Source organism: Rattus norvegicus, chromosome 13 (genome assembly GCF_021556685.1).
Source record: "Rattus norvegicus strain SHRSP/BbbUtx chromosome 13, alternate assembly SHRSP_T2T, whole genome shotgun sequence".
Taxonomy (NCBI): domain Eukaryota; kingdom Metazoa; phylum Chordata; class Mammalia; order Rodentia; family Muridae; genus Rattus; species Rattus norvegicus.
In genome coordinates this window covers 43,459,829-43,472,891 of record NC_141546.1, presented here as the reverse complement: position 1 = coordinate 43,472,891, position 13,063 = coordinate 43,459,829, and the positions used below count along the sequence as shown (strand labels likewise).

General features: G+C 39.4%; 1 protein-coding gene across 1 annotated transcript in view; it reads right to left on the bottom strand.

Moving 5' to 3' along the window:
• The window catches only part of Thsd7b (thrombospondin type 1 domain containing 7B), a 902,908-nt gene that overhangs the window by 756,460 nt on the left and 133,385 nt on the right, over positions 1-13,063 (bottom strand). Inside the window, 1 exon segment of the mRNA NM_001191669.2 lies at positions 9,201-9,373. Coding sequence (NP_001178598.1) covers positions 9,201-9,339 — 139 coding nt within the window. The 5' untranslated portion in view covers positions 9,340-9,373.

The window sequence follows — 13,063 nt, the reverse complement described above, 5'->3', positions numbered from 1 at the left end:
CCCCTTAGATGATCTAATGTCCACAGAAGTAATTAAAATGATTTCAATTTAATCTAATTCCGAGAGGAAATATTTCATGTATTTCTAACACAGATTAAAACAAAATCTTTCTTCTAAGAACATTTTATTTTCTTTAAGAATCTTAAAGTTTAGAATGTATGTGTGTAATATATACAACACAATTTTTCTTATATTTTACTGCTGAAAGTATTATTTAAGATGTGGTTGACTGTGGACATAGATAAGATCCTTTATGCTTTTGCAATATCATTGACATAATGTGTTTTTATTCCGATTCTATTTTATTTACTTTGCTCATGGAATGGAGGTCATTATTCTCCCATTTATCATGTGAGAGCTATTGAAATTAAAGTTTTCTGAGAGACTAACGTAGAGGCAACTTTATACTTCAAATCAGTAAAACACTTCTCAATAAAATACCTGTAACCATCAAACAATTCTAATTTTGTATGACTAAAGAAGTAAATTACACAACAACTTCAAAACACAGACACATGGCTGTGTCAAGCATTGTACTAGCACAGAATAATAAGAGGAAACGGGGCAGGAGAGATGTCTCAGTGGTTAAGGGTACAGACTGTTCTTCCAGAAGATCCCAGTGCAGTTACCAACACTCATGTCAGGTGGCTTATAACCCACCCATACCCCACAGCCAAGGCTTCTGAGACCCTCTTCTGGCCACCACAGGCACCTGCACTCAAGGACACATAGCACTACATAGATATTTACACATAATTAAAAGTTCTTTAAGAGAGAGGGAGACAGAGAGACAGAGACAGAGACACGGAGATACAGAAAGACAGAGACAGACACAGTAGCTAACATTATTAAATGGTTACTTTTCTTTTTGAAAAAGAATTTTTATTAGATATATTTCTTTATTTACATTTCAAATGTTATTCCCATTCCCAATTTCCTGTCCATAAGTCTCTATTCACTCCCCTCCCCCTCCCCCATACGGGTATTCCCCCTATACATCCCCCTTACTGCCCCCCCATTCTGCTGCCACTGCTCCAACTTTGGCAGGACCAAGGGCTTTCCATTCCATTGGTGACCCAACAAGGCTACTCTCTGCTACGTATACAGTTGGAGCCCTGGGTCTTTTCATTATATATTTCAATTTTATATCTTTCTTTTCAAAATGATTCCACAAAATGTTGATGCCCTCATTTTTAATTGAGGCTCAAGAAAGATGAAATAACCTTACTTTTTAGACACTCAGAAGTTTTGGGTGCCTCCCTCTAAGTGCAATTTATGTTACTCTAAGAGCAATATATGCTACCTATAAGTTGTTATATGTTGACAAAAATGCACAATTTTTAAAATATTATCATGAAGAAATAACTATAGAACTTTATTTGGTTCAAAATTTATTATCAAAAAAATTGTTTTCCTGTCTTTTTTATGAGCTCACTTATAAAATGTGGGTTTGGCTAGTGAAAACGTCCTGGAACAAGGTATCAGTGGGAGCTCCAGTTCTCTGTGAGTGAGCTAAATCTCACTGAATTTTACACCTTTAAAGCTGCTAAAATGGTAAAGTTTATGTTATGTGCATTTTAGCACAGTGATTTTTTTTAATGTCATTTGGCTCCCGAAGGATGTAATCAAAATGTTATTCTCTACATATACAGGATCACAAATTCTGAGGGCAGATCTGCATTTCTAAAGCTGCATTTAATTCCAACCTCATTGCTGGTGCTTATCCAGCATCTCTCTCTGGTGTTCAGATTCTGTATGTTCAACTTTGTGATGAACACATGCATATCAGTTTCATCCGAGGTCAAAGCATGAGTGTGGTCAATGCCAAGGACCTCACAACACACCCTCTGCTTCCTCTACAGCACAGCAAAAATTACTTAATCTTTTAACTCATTCTATCCATTCATCCCTTCATCCATCCATCCATCTTTCCATCTATCTATCTATTTATCTATTTATATCTATTTATCTTGTGTGTGTGTGTGAGAGAGAGAGAGAGAGAGACAGACAGACAGACAGACAGACAGAGACAGAGACAGAGACACAGAGAGAGAGAGAGGACACAACTCACATGTGGAGAACAGAGGACAACGTTCACTAGTTATTTCTGTCCATCAAATGGGTTCTATGGATTGAAAAGTCATCAGGCTTAGTGGTAAGTAGTAAAGTGGTAGGTTGACATTGAGCTATTTTCACTCATCTTCAGTCAGTATCTCTCTTGTGTCTCTCCTTCCCACCTGTGTTGCTGTAATGGGAATTTGATCTTATAGGCCAATGAATTTGAATACTTGGTCCCCAGTTGGTGAAACTATTTGGGAAGGATAGAGGTGTGGCTTCACTGAGGAACGTGTATCACTAGAGGTGAGCCTTGATGTTTTGATTCATTCCAATGTCATTCCCAGTTAGTTTTCTCTGTGTGTGCCTTATACTTCGGGACTACCTAACAGAAGCTCTCAGTTACTGCTCTAGCACCATGCATGCCTGCCTACTTTCATTCTCCCTGCTATGAGGGTAATGAACTCCAACCTTCCAGAACCATAAGCCTCCGATTACATGCTTGCTTTTATAAGTTTCATTGGTCTTGTCTTTTCTTGCTCTCTCTCTCTCTCTCTCTCTCTCTCTCTCTCTCTCTGTGTGTGTGTGTGTGTGTGTCTGTCTGTCTCTCTCTCTCTCTCAGTCTCTTTCTTTTTCTTTTCTTTCTTTCCCCCTTTCTTTTTCTTTCTTTTTCTTGTCTTATAGTATGGCAACAGAAAATTAAGTTGAAAAACGATAGCATTTTTAAAATACGGTGCTAGTTCAACTGATGGTCAGCATGTAGAAGAACCCAAATCGATCCATTCTTATCACCCTGTACAAAACTCAAGTCCAAGTGGATCAAAAGGACCTCCACATCAAACCAGATACACTCAAACGAACAGAAGAAAAAGTGGGAAAGAGGCTCAAATACATGGGCACAGGGGGAAAATTTCCTGAACAGAACACCAAAGGCTTATGCTCTAAGATCAAGAACTGACAAATGGAACCTCATAAAACTGTAAAACTTCTGTAAGGCAAAGGACACTATCATTAAGACAAAATGGCAACCAACATATTTGGAAAAGATCTCTAGCAACCCTACATCTGATAGAGGGCTAATAACCATTATATACAAAGAACTCAACAAGGTAGACTCCAGAAAGGCAAATAACCCTGTTAAAATGGTGGCACAGAGCTAAACAAAGAATTTTCAATTGAGGAATACCGAATGGCTGAGAAGCACCTAAAGAAATGTTCAACATCCTTAGTCATCAGGGAAATGTAAATCAAAACAACCATGAGATTCTACCTCACACCAGTCAGAATGACTAAGATCAAAAACTCAGGTGACAGATGCTGGTGAGGATGTGGAGAAAGAGGAACACTCCTCCATCGTTGGTGGGATTGCAAACTGGTACAAACACTCTGGAAATCAGTCTGGAGGTTCCTCAGAAAATTGGACATAGAACTACCTGAGGACCCAGCTATACCTCTCCTGGGCATATGCCCAAGTAGATGCTCCAACATATAACAAGGACACGTGCTCCACTATGTTCATAGAAGCCTTAGTTATAATAGCCAGAAGCTGGAAAGAACCCTAATGTCCCTCAACAGAGGAATGGATCCTCTATACATCTATACAATGGAGTACTGCTCAGCTATCAAAAACAATGACTTCATGAAATACATAGGCAAATGAATGGAACTAGAAAATATCATCCTGAATGAGGTAATCTAATCACAACCCCCCCCCCAAAAACGCACATGGTATGCACTCACTGATAAGTGGATATTAGTCCAAAAACTTGGATTACCCAAGATGCAATCCACAAACCACATGAGACTCAAGAAGAAAGACGACCAAAGTGCAGATGCTTCCGTCCTTCTTAGAAGGGGAACAAAAATATTCATAAGAGGAAATACAGAGACAAAGTTTGGGGCCGAAACTGAAGGAATGGCCATGCAGAGCCTGCCCCACTGGGAATCCAGCCCGTATACATACATCTACCAAACCCAGTCACTATTGGGGATGCCAAGAAGTGCATGCTGACAGGAGCCTGATATAGCTGTCTCCTGAGAGGCTCTCCTAGAGTGTGACAAATACAGAGGCGGATTCTCGCAGCCAACCATTGAACTGAGAATGGAGTCTCCATTGGAGGAGTTAGAGAAAAGATTGAAGGAGCTGAAGAGGTTTGCAACCCCATAAGAACAACAATACCAATCAATTAGATCTCCCAGGGACTAAACCACCATCCAAAGAGTACACATGGACACACCCATGGTTCCAGCTGCATATGTACCAGAGGACGGCCTTGTTGGGCACCAATGGGAGGAGAAACCTGCCAGGCTCCACCCCCCCCCCCCCCAGTGTAGGGGAATGTCAGGACGGGGAGGTGGGAAAGGGTGGGTGGATAGGCAGGGAAACACCCTCATAGAAGAAGGAGTAGGGGGGATGGGATAGGGGTTATATCAATGGGAAACTGGGACAGGGGGTAACATTTGAAACGTAAATACATAAAATGATAGCCGATTTTTTAAAAAGGGGGGGGGAGAAAATTAAGACACCACTCCAATGGTTTTTCAACCTGGGCCTAAAAGTCTAATTGAAGTCCGATATTTTGTTCTGGGCTGCATGCTACCTTGATCATTTTAGAACATTTAGCTGTATGGCTCAACACAGGCTCACTCCATTTGCAGCAAGCAGGAGTATGTCAAGACATCATCAAATCGTACCTGATGAATCTTCCCTTTAATAAATTAGCCCATTCTTAACTATATCTTCCCAAACACATCTGCCCCCCAACGTCTTTTAAGTCTGCTGTTATATAGATCTTTAATTCAACCTCATCACACCATGCTTCACTTCATGGAGTTGGTAGAGACCACTGTACTTACTCTTTGTCCTCGGTACCACCTAACCAGCTTCCTCTACCTGCCTTTCAAGGATTCCTGCAATGATTCCACTCAAACCTTACTAGAAAGAATTTCATCTTTTGTCACTGTCCTATGAACTCCAGGATCTTTCTCCTTCATCCAGTGTCACAGCTCTAACAGATGATATCATGGCTAACATGATCCTGCTACCTTCTTTTCCTGAGTTCTTGTCACTCCCCCCATGTGTTCTGCTCCAGTATGCTTGCCTCCTCTTGGTCCTGTTTTTGTTTTGTTTCTTTGAGTCTATGTAGCATTGACTAGCCTAAGGATTTGTATGTAGACCAGTCTGCCCTTGAACTCATAGGGTTCCACTTGTCTTTGTCTCCTGAGTACTAGAATTAAAAGGTGGAGTCTAATATGTCCAATTCCTCCCGATTCCTTAGGTAACACCACCCTGTATTCCTTCCTCAATAACCCATGCTTGCCCTCTATACCTGCTTCCTCTCATCCCCAAGGCTCATACTTCCTGTTCCCCCAGTTCTTTTAAAGAATCACATCCTCAGTGAAGTGTTTCATCCACAGTCTATTCAAGCTTAGTATATTTATATCCATGGTCCTGCTCTGGCTTATATCATTTCTTTCTATATCATATATTTTCTGTTGATAATGCTTAGTCCCTGGGAACTATGTTCTCGTATTTTATTTGTCATCTGTCCTTGTACTGCCTAGAACACAGGACTCAGCAAATGTCAACAGAATAAACACAAGTCCCAGGACCACTACCAGGAACTTTTGAAGTAAGGAGTTCTTATGGTTTTAGAGGCAGTGGTCTGGCTGCTCTTTAACAAAATAAGTATTTACAAATCACTACAGGCTTAAACTTAAAACAATAAGCATGGAGTTTTTACTTGATACTCAAGCTGGAGTGACCCTTCTTTCCCAGGCATGGATTTGGGGCTGCCTGAGACTAAAATAGAGCAGATGTCCTCATGGTGAGGACAGGTGTTGGAAAGCTTTGACCGATCAGTGACGTAGTGACCTGTGACGTGCCCATCATTCCTACAAGAGCACTCTTTGGCAATAAAGCATAACCTCCAAGTATCATCAGTCCACTGTGTTTCCAAAGCCAGGACTTGGCTAGAAACGCCTCTAATTTAGATGAGGATAACTGACATCTAACCTTTGAATTTAGAAAGAAAATGGTGAAGATTAGCAAGGAGTTTAAGTGGATGGGTATCCAATCTAAACCAGAAAGGTGGTTTCCAAGTTTCTAGGATAAAGTATATTTATCTGACTCTCCAGAAAATTTATTCGAATTCCCGATAACATTGGATGTGTATTTATCTGTGCTCATAGATCTGATAACATACTATGCACAAGCAATTTATTGTCATGACAAAAGTTTTTCATATGAAATATAAAGAACTCGTATGTGTGTGTGAGTGTGTGTGTGTTTGTGTGTGTGTGTGTGTGTGTGTGTGTGTGTGTAGCAGAAATGAAGATGTCAAAGGCAATTTCAAATAGAATGACCTCAAATTGTTACAGGGGATATGATAACTTCTCAAGCCAAATCATTTTTTACTTTTAGAACAATACATCAACATCATATGCAATAGCAAAAATTGAAGTCACTGTGATGTCAAAGCAATTAAGAAATAAATCACTGAATGAGAACATGAAGAATATGCACTATTCTATATAATACTACTATGTACTGTTTATCACAACACTGGTATGATGAAGGATAATCTTCGGTTGTACCTGAAAACCATACATATTTATATAAGTAAGGACATTTTCTGAAAGGTACAAAAGAGATGAGACGTAGTTTACCTGGTCTAGCATTTTGCTTTTTGATTATTCACTTTTGATATTTTTCAGCGTTTGAAGTTCATGGTCATGTACAAATACTATAGTTTAGGGAAAGAGGAGCAGTAGACACTGGAGAAAATGAAAACGTCCACGGTGATGTTTATTTCAAACAATGCCTATGTCTTCTGGAAAGATTTCCCTCTCCAGAAACTCGATTGCTTATTTTTTCAAAAACACATACATAAATTTTCCTCTAAATAAGCTCATTTTCCTAACACATCTCATTAATGCTGCAGATTTGCTGCTCTCCATTTTAATTGCCTTTCTCGGAGAACATCAGACATTAGGTGGCTAGATAAAGTTTGAATTGATGAAATACTTATCTTTTGTGGGCTGGACAGATAGCTCATTTTGTAAAGTGCTTGTGATGGCTGAGTTTGATTCCCCAGGAGCAAGGTAAAGAAAGAGCAGGCAAGGTAGCAAACATTTCAAGTTCTAACACTGGGAGGCAGAGGCAGAGCACTCCTGTGCTAGCTAATCCACCCTAACCCAACTGGTGAGTTCCAGGCCAATCATAAAATAAGCTGATCTCTATGTCCACAATATACCCCCGACCCAATGCACACACACACACACACACACACACACACACACAAAATATCCAACTTCTGTGCTTAAAACAATACAGTCGCCTTTATTGAAATGCGATAGTGCCTTGAAAAGTATCTCTAAAGCTTGATGTGTGGGGGAAACATAAATCACTAATGTAGCATTGGAATTCACAATTAAATGAATTTATAGAGGTTTTAATGAAATTAAGTCTTCTCCAGACTGTATCTCTAGTGGCACTGTTTTTTTTTACTTAATATTCTTTAAAACATAATTTACTTTCATTTTTGCAAAGTCATTTATGTATTATGAATATCACTTTTATACATATTTCCATGGTGACAATATGTTCACAGTCTATTTAATTTACAGACGATGGGACCAAAATGAAAACTCTCTGAGGACCATAGATCTTCTACACCACCATGTTCCCCTTGCAAGATATTAAGTGTATAAGTTATCTACACTTGCACGAATGGACTCTTGAAACAGCAATAAATATGGTAAATGATCTGATTGTGAAACCTTAGGAAAATTAAAATCCATAACAAAGAAAGCATTAGAGGTACAAAGAGTCATATGAGAGTAACAAGCCTATGTTTAGGGCTCATAACTTAAGCTAATAAATTATTAGGGTTAGAAATTAAAATGAACAAATCTTTTATACAGGCAAATTAAGGATATAGTTAGAGAATAAAATCATAAACAGGCTTTAAAACCTGAAATCAATTCTTTCACATAATGCGCAAGTAACTGTACACAAGAAAACTAAGCATCTCTAAATACAGTAAGGAGACTTTAGTTACCACCCAGAGGCAAAGTTGTTCAAATAATTGTTTTTAAGATTTAAAAAATTTGTGTGCATATGTGTGTGTGTGTGTGTGTGCATGCGCACGCGCGTGCACGCACCTTTGGAGGTCAAAAGGTGTGTTGAATACCTTGAAGCTGGAGTTGCAGGTGGTGTTAAGCCATGTGAAATGGATGGGGGACTGAACCTGGGTCCTCTGACAGAGCGGAAAGAGCTTTGAACAACTTCATTTTCTCTCCCGCCAGAGTTAGGTAATTCTTCCTGCTCCCAAGCCCACATGTAAATAATCTGTGCTGGAAGATATTTAACATCAAATAGACAATGGGGTTGAACCCCGAAAGAAAGACGTATAAAAAAACTAACTCAAAGCTTTTCAGCTTCAGGAATCAGCTCCACTTTGACATCACATTTTACTTCTCAGTTGTGAAATGGTTGTCAAAGGCATAGGCATAACTGTGAAAATGTTAATTGTAGTTGACAACAACACAGAAATTCTAAATCATGGCAAGTATCATTGGCATAGATGGCAATTAAGCAGGAGTGAAAATATAAGGCATGGGGAGAGAGTGAAGCGGGTGCAATGCTGGCCGCTCTTGTTGAGGAATTCCATTTAGCGTTGAATACCCACATGGTCAGATCACAATCACCAGGAGCTCCAGCTCCAGGGCATTTGGTACCCTCTTATGGCCTCTGCAGGTCTGCACACACACACACACACACACACACACACACACACACACACACACACACACACAAGATAGATAGATGATAGATAGATAGATAGATAGATAGATAGATAGATAGATAGATAGATAGATAGATATGCAGAGCTTTAAAATAAACTTAATGTATTCTGTATAACGAATGTGTAGTTTTCCTTGGATGGATGGATGGATGGATAGATAGATAGATAGATAGATAGATAGATAGATAGATAGGCAGAGCTTTAAAATAAACTTAATGTATTCTGTATAATGAATGTGTAGTTTTCCTTTCTGAGTATTTCTGACCACTCAGCAAATATGAAAGGAATATTCTCCTAAATGACCTTGGTATACATGAAAAGCCAGAACTTTCTTACCTGTTTTCCAGATGAACTGATTGTCCTTCCTGCCTTCCAAATGAGCTGCTTGGGACAGCAGGAGAGAAAGCACTAGAAAAACCTTCCTCATGCTCCTCGAAACCCAGTGAGTGACGGCCAGATCACTCCTTGGAAACATTCTTCAGACTTTTCAGCTCTTCACTTGCCTAATCCTGAAACCAAAAGAAAGACAGTTGAGTGCTCATGTTTGGCAACCAGGACATACGCTGATAGCAAGTGACTTTCATGTGACCATATAACCGATGCCCATTACATAGTGTTTTATTCTTCAGAGAAAACACATTTGGAGGATGTCTCATATACTTGCTTCTTTCTGTACAGATGAATTCCTTGAGGGTCTCACAACTAAGAAAAGAAATTGTCATGCCCCACTAAGATACAAAGACGGGAGGGACAAACATCCATAACAGCAGTGGGTGTAATGACTCAGGATGAAGCCATTGCTGAGATAAAATAGAGGGAAATACACAAGATAGTACCTGGAAAGAGCCTTGGGGAAACATAAGGGCTTGAAGGAGTCAAGAAGGACACATCCATCAGAGAGAATACGGCACGGGCAGCTAGTTATGTTTGTGTTCAGGGACTGGTGTTTAAGCGAGCGGCTGCTTTGAAGGACATGAAGAGGAGGAAGGAATGAGTGCAGGTAAGATTTGGAATACAGTTTGGGGACAAAATTGTAAAGGGCCTGAAATATCAGGTGGGAATTCTAAAATAGTAAAGAACTTGAAGTAAATAAGATCAGTAGGGCACAATCACTTACTGGTGAGTAGAGCTAGATAAATTGTGAGTTGGGATTATGAAACTAGTGAAATTGCAAGCATTAGGGGGAATTTGAGAAATAGAAGAGAGACTGGGCAGAAAACAATCAGGGAGAGTCAGACATAGCAGATAAGAAAAAAGACTCAAGCAGAACATTAAAATGTAAAATGCAAACATAAGAATGAGCAGGTAACAGCCATCACTAAGAAGGTGACACCTTTGAGACAGATTTGAAGGGGAAATTAAAATAATATGTTTTAGAATATATGAAATTCGATGTGTTAACCAATAGCTCACCACACACACACACACACACACACACACACACACACACACACACACACACACAAGTTCTATTTTGTGCAATGATAGAGACAGAACTCTATTTAGAGAGAATCAGGAAGAACATCTCAATACAGTATTCTCTAGATTGGGTTTCCCTGCTGACACACCTGTGGAAGAGGTTTTCTTTTTTGTATTAGTGGATGTGGAAAGACCTTTCCTGAATATGGGTGCCACAAATCCTTAGTTTGGGTCCCAAGACTGAACTGAACTAGAGTAGAGACATCAGACAAGCATTAAGCATTAGGATTCTTTCCTCTCTTTTCCTGTTTGGAGTGTGGCTTGTTTCAGGTTTTTGCTGTGATCTCTAGACAATAATCGAATATAATCTGAAATTGTTCTGAAATTGTAAGCTAAAATAAACCTTTCTCCCCTAAGTTGCTTATTCCCTGGGTATTTTTATCACAGCACTGGAATGAAAGACATTTATTTTTTGTTTGTTGGTTGTTTTTTTTTCCTTCATAAAAAGCCATTGCCTTATTCCTACCCATTTGTAGAATTCACTCAGGTGTCCTTATAAACACGGGTTTTCTGAACAACACCTTATCAATCGGACAGACGATGGCAGGTGGCATCTGATGCAATCTCATGATATTCCCAGAATCTACACCAGGCACAGTAGCGATGCTGCACAAATGACTAAAAATTATTCTAGAAGGAACCAAGCAATGCACTTTGAGTGCACAGCCCTCTGGTGGCCTGCCACAATCCAGGGATAAATATAGTATTTTAAAAGACAACGCAAAGCTCTGCTTCAGATTTTTGTACCACAACCAGAATTGAGGAAAATAAAAGTGAAGGGCTCTGGCTGTAATAAACCAATCCACTTGTTGGCTGCGTATTCTCAAGAGTGGCCTGTTAGTAGATTTCATGGCTCCTTGGAGGCACCACTAGACTTGGCTCTAAAACTTCTGTCCTTGGCAACTGAACCAAGCACATATCCTTGATGCAAAGAGCCAAGAATATGATCCATCGCAGCTGTGCCTTTGGTAGCATTTGAGCCCCATAGACACTAAATTACAGTTTATTCTAAGGTCACTGAGAGTTCATATGATATTTTTGTGTGAAGTAAAAAAAAAAGGTATCTCGTTCTCAGGTAGAAACATTTTGAAATGGGTAAATGGTTCTGTATTTGAGTTCTTTTCCTCAACGTGCATATGCGAGCATGTCTAACTGCCCACTCTTGGGAATGTCACATACACACAATCACTGGGGGAGGCATGTTCTCCCTACCACTCTGTGGGTGACAAGACTGCTAGTTTCAGAGCTGGGACTTCACAGATCTAGAAATGGTCTTGGAGAAACAGAATGGAGGCACAGGCTCTTTCTTCTGCCCCAACTTCCCAAGAGCTGTAGTTAAGAAACACATATCACCATGCCTAGATTTATCATGATATATTAAAGTCTGCCTCTGCCTAGCTTTTTTGTCTCAGTAGATATTTCCACTGAATCAAGGCTATTATTTTACTCAGAAAACAATATGATATTTTCTACAAGTCTGCACACACACACACCCCCACACACACACACACACTCTAATGGATGACGTTATACAATATACATTTGATAAGAGAATAATCTGGTCATTTGGAGGAAGACATCACTGCCAGTTACTCTGCTGAGAAAGCAGAATAAGCTATTCTGTTTCCTGAAATAATGTACCTTCCCATGACTCCTATAAGGATGAAAACATGCACATACAAAACTCTCATAACACAGGTTGTTTTGCTAGCTCTCATTGCATTCTCATGCATCCATCATATGTAAAGCTAGATTCAAATCATTCCGATGTCAACTGAAGAAAAGTACATTTTCTCTCTTTAAAAATGACTATAAATAGGAACTCAGAGATTGGCAATAGATCATGAGTTCCAATGAGACCATGCCTGAGCCACAATGTTCAGCCAAGGATTTATATATCAATATTTTCAATTCGGGATCAATCTTTGAATCTTACTTGGAAAAGTATTATCTCAACATAGCTCACTCTGAGTGGTCATCTCCCCTTCACACTGCTCATTGTCCAGCTGTGACTCTCGAAGGGACATAGTTCCTTGAGGCCTTCTATGATTCTCTAGCATAGAACACCTTCCTCAGAGTCTAATATTACCAGGATGAATAACTTTGAGAATCCCTATAATCCATGGTCACTATATGGGCCAAAACATCATAGTGGTAGGGAATACAGGATGGATTTAAAATAACAGCAAGAAAATCCAAAGAAGATGTTCGAGAACGCACAACAGAGTTCTGTACAGGACAATACACTGACCGTATTATCAAAAAGACCAAATCATTTTGGTGTTTTGAGTCCGCCTTTTCTGTACCTAGTGATTTCTCTTTTCAAGGAAGCTTAAAGGTAGAGTACAGGAGACATTTTATGAGCCAAGATGTATCATTTCATATGTATCTAAGATGGGATACTGCAGGGTTAATGGACCATGTAGAATGGTCTCCGAACACAAATTTGTTACCTTTTCCCTTTTAAATGCTTGGCACTCACCAAATTATTCTGTGGGCCATGCTGGGAGTCACTGTAAGACCTGCAGCATGAGAGTTCACTATGAAGAAAATGAGGAGAGGGGATAGAGAAGAATGAGAGAATGTCATTCCTCTGTTTGTATAACACAAATGGGAAAAAATGCTTTAACTGATAAAATACGATATGCTGAAGATGCCCCCCATGATGATATGAATAATTTACATTACAGAGGTTGCTGGATTTCCAAATCAACTTATTT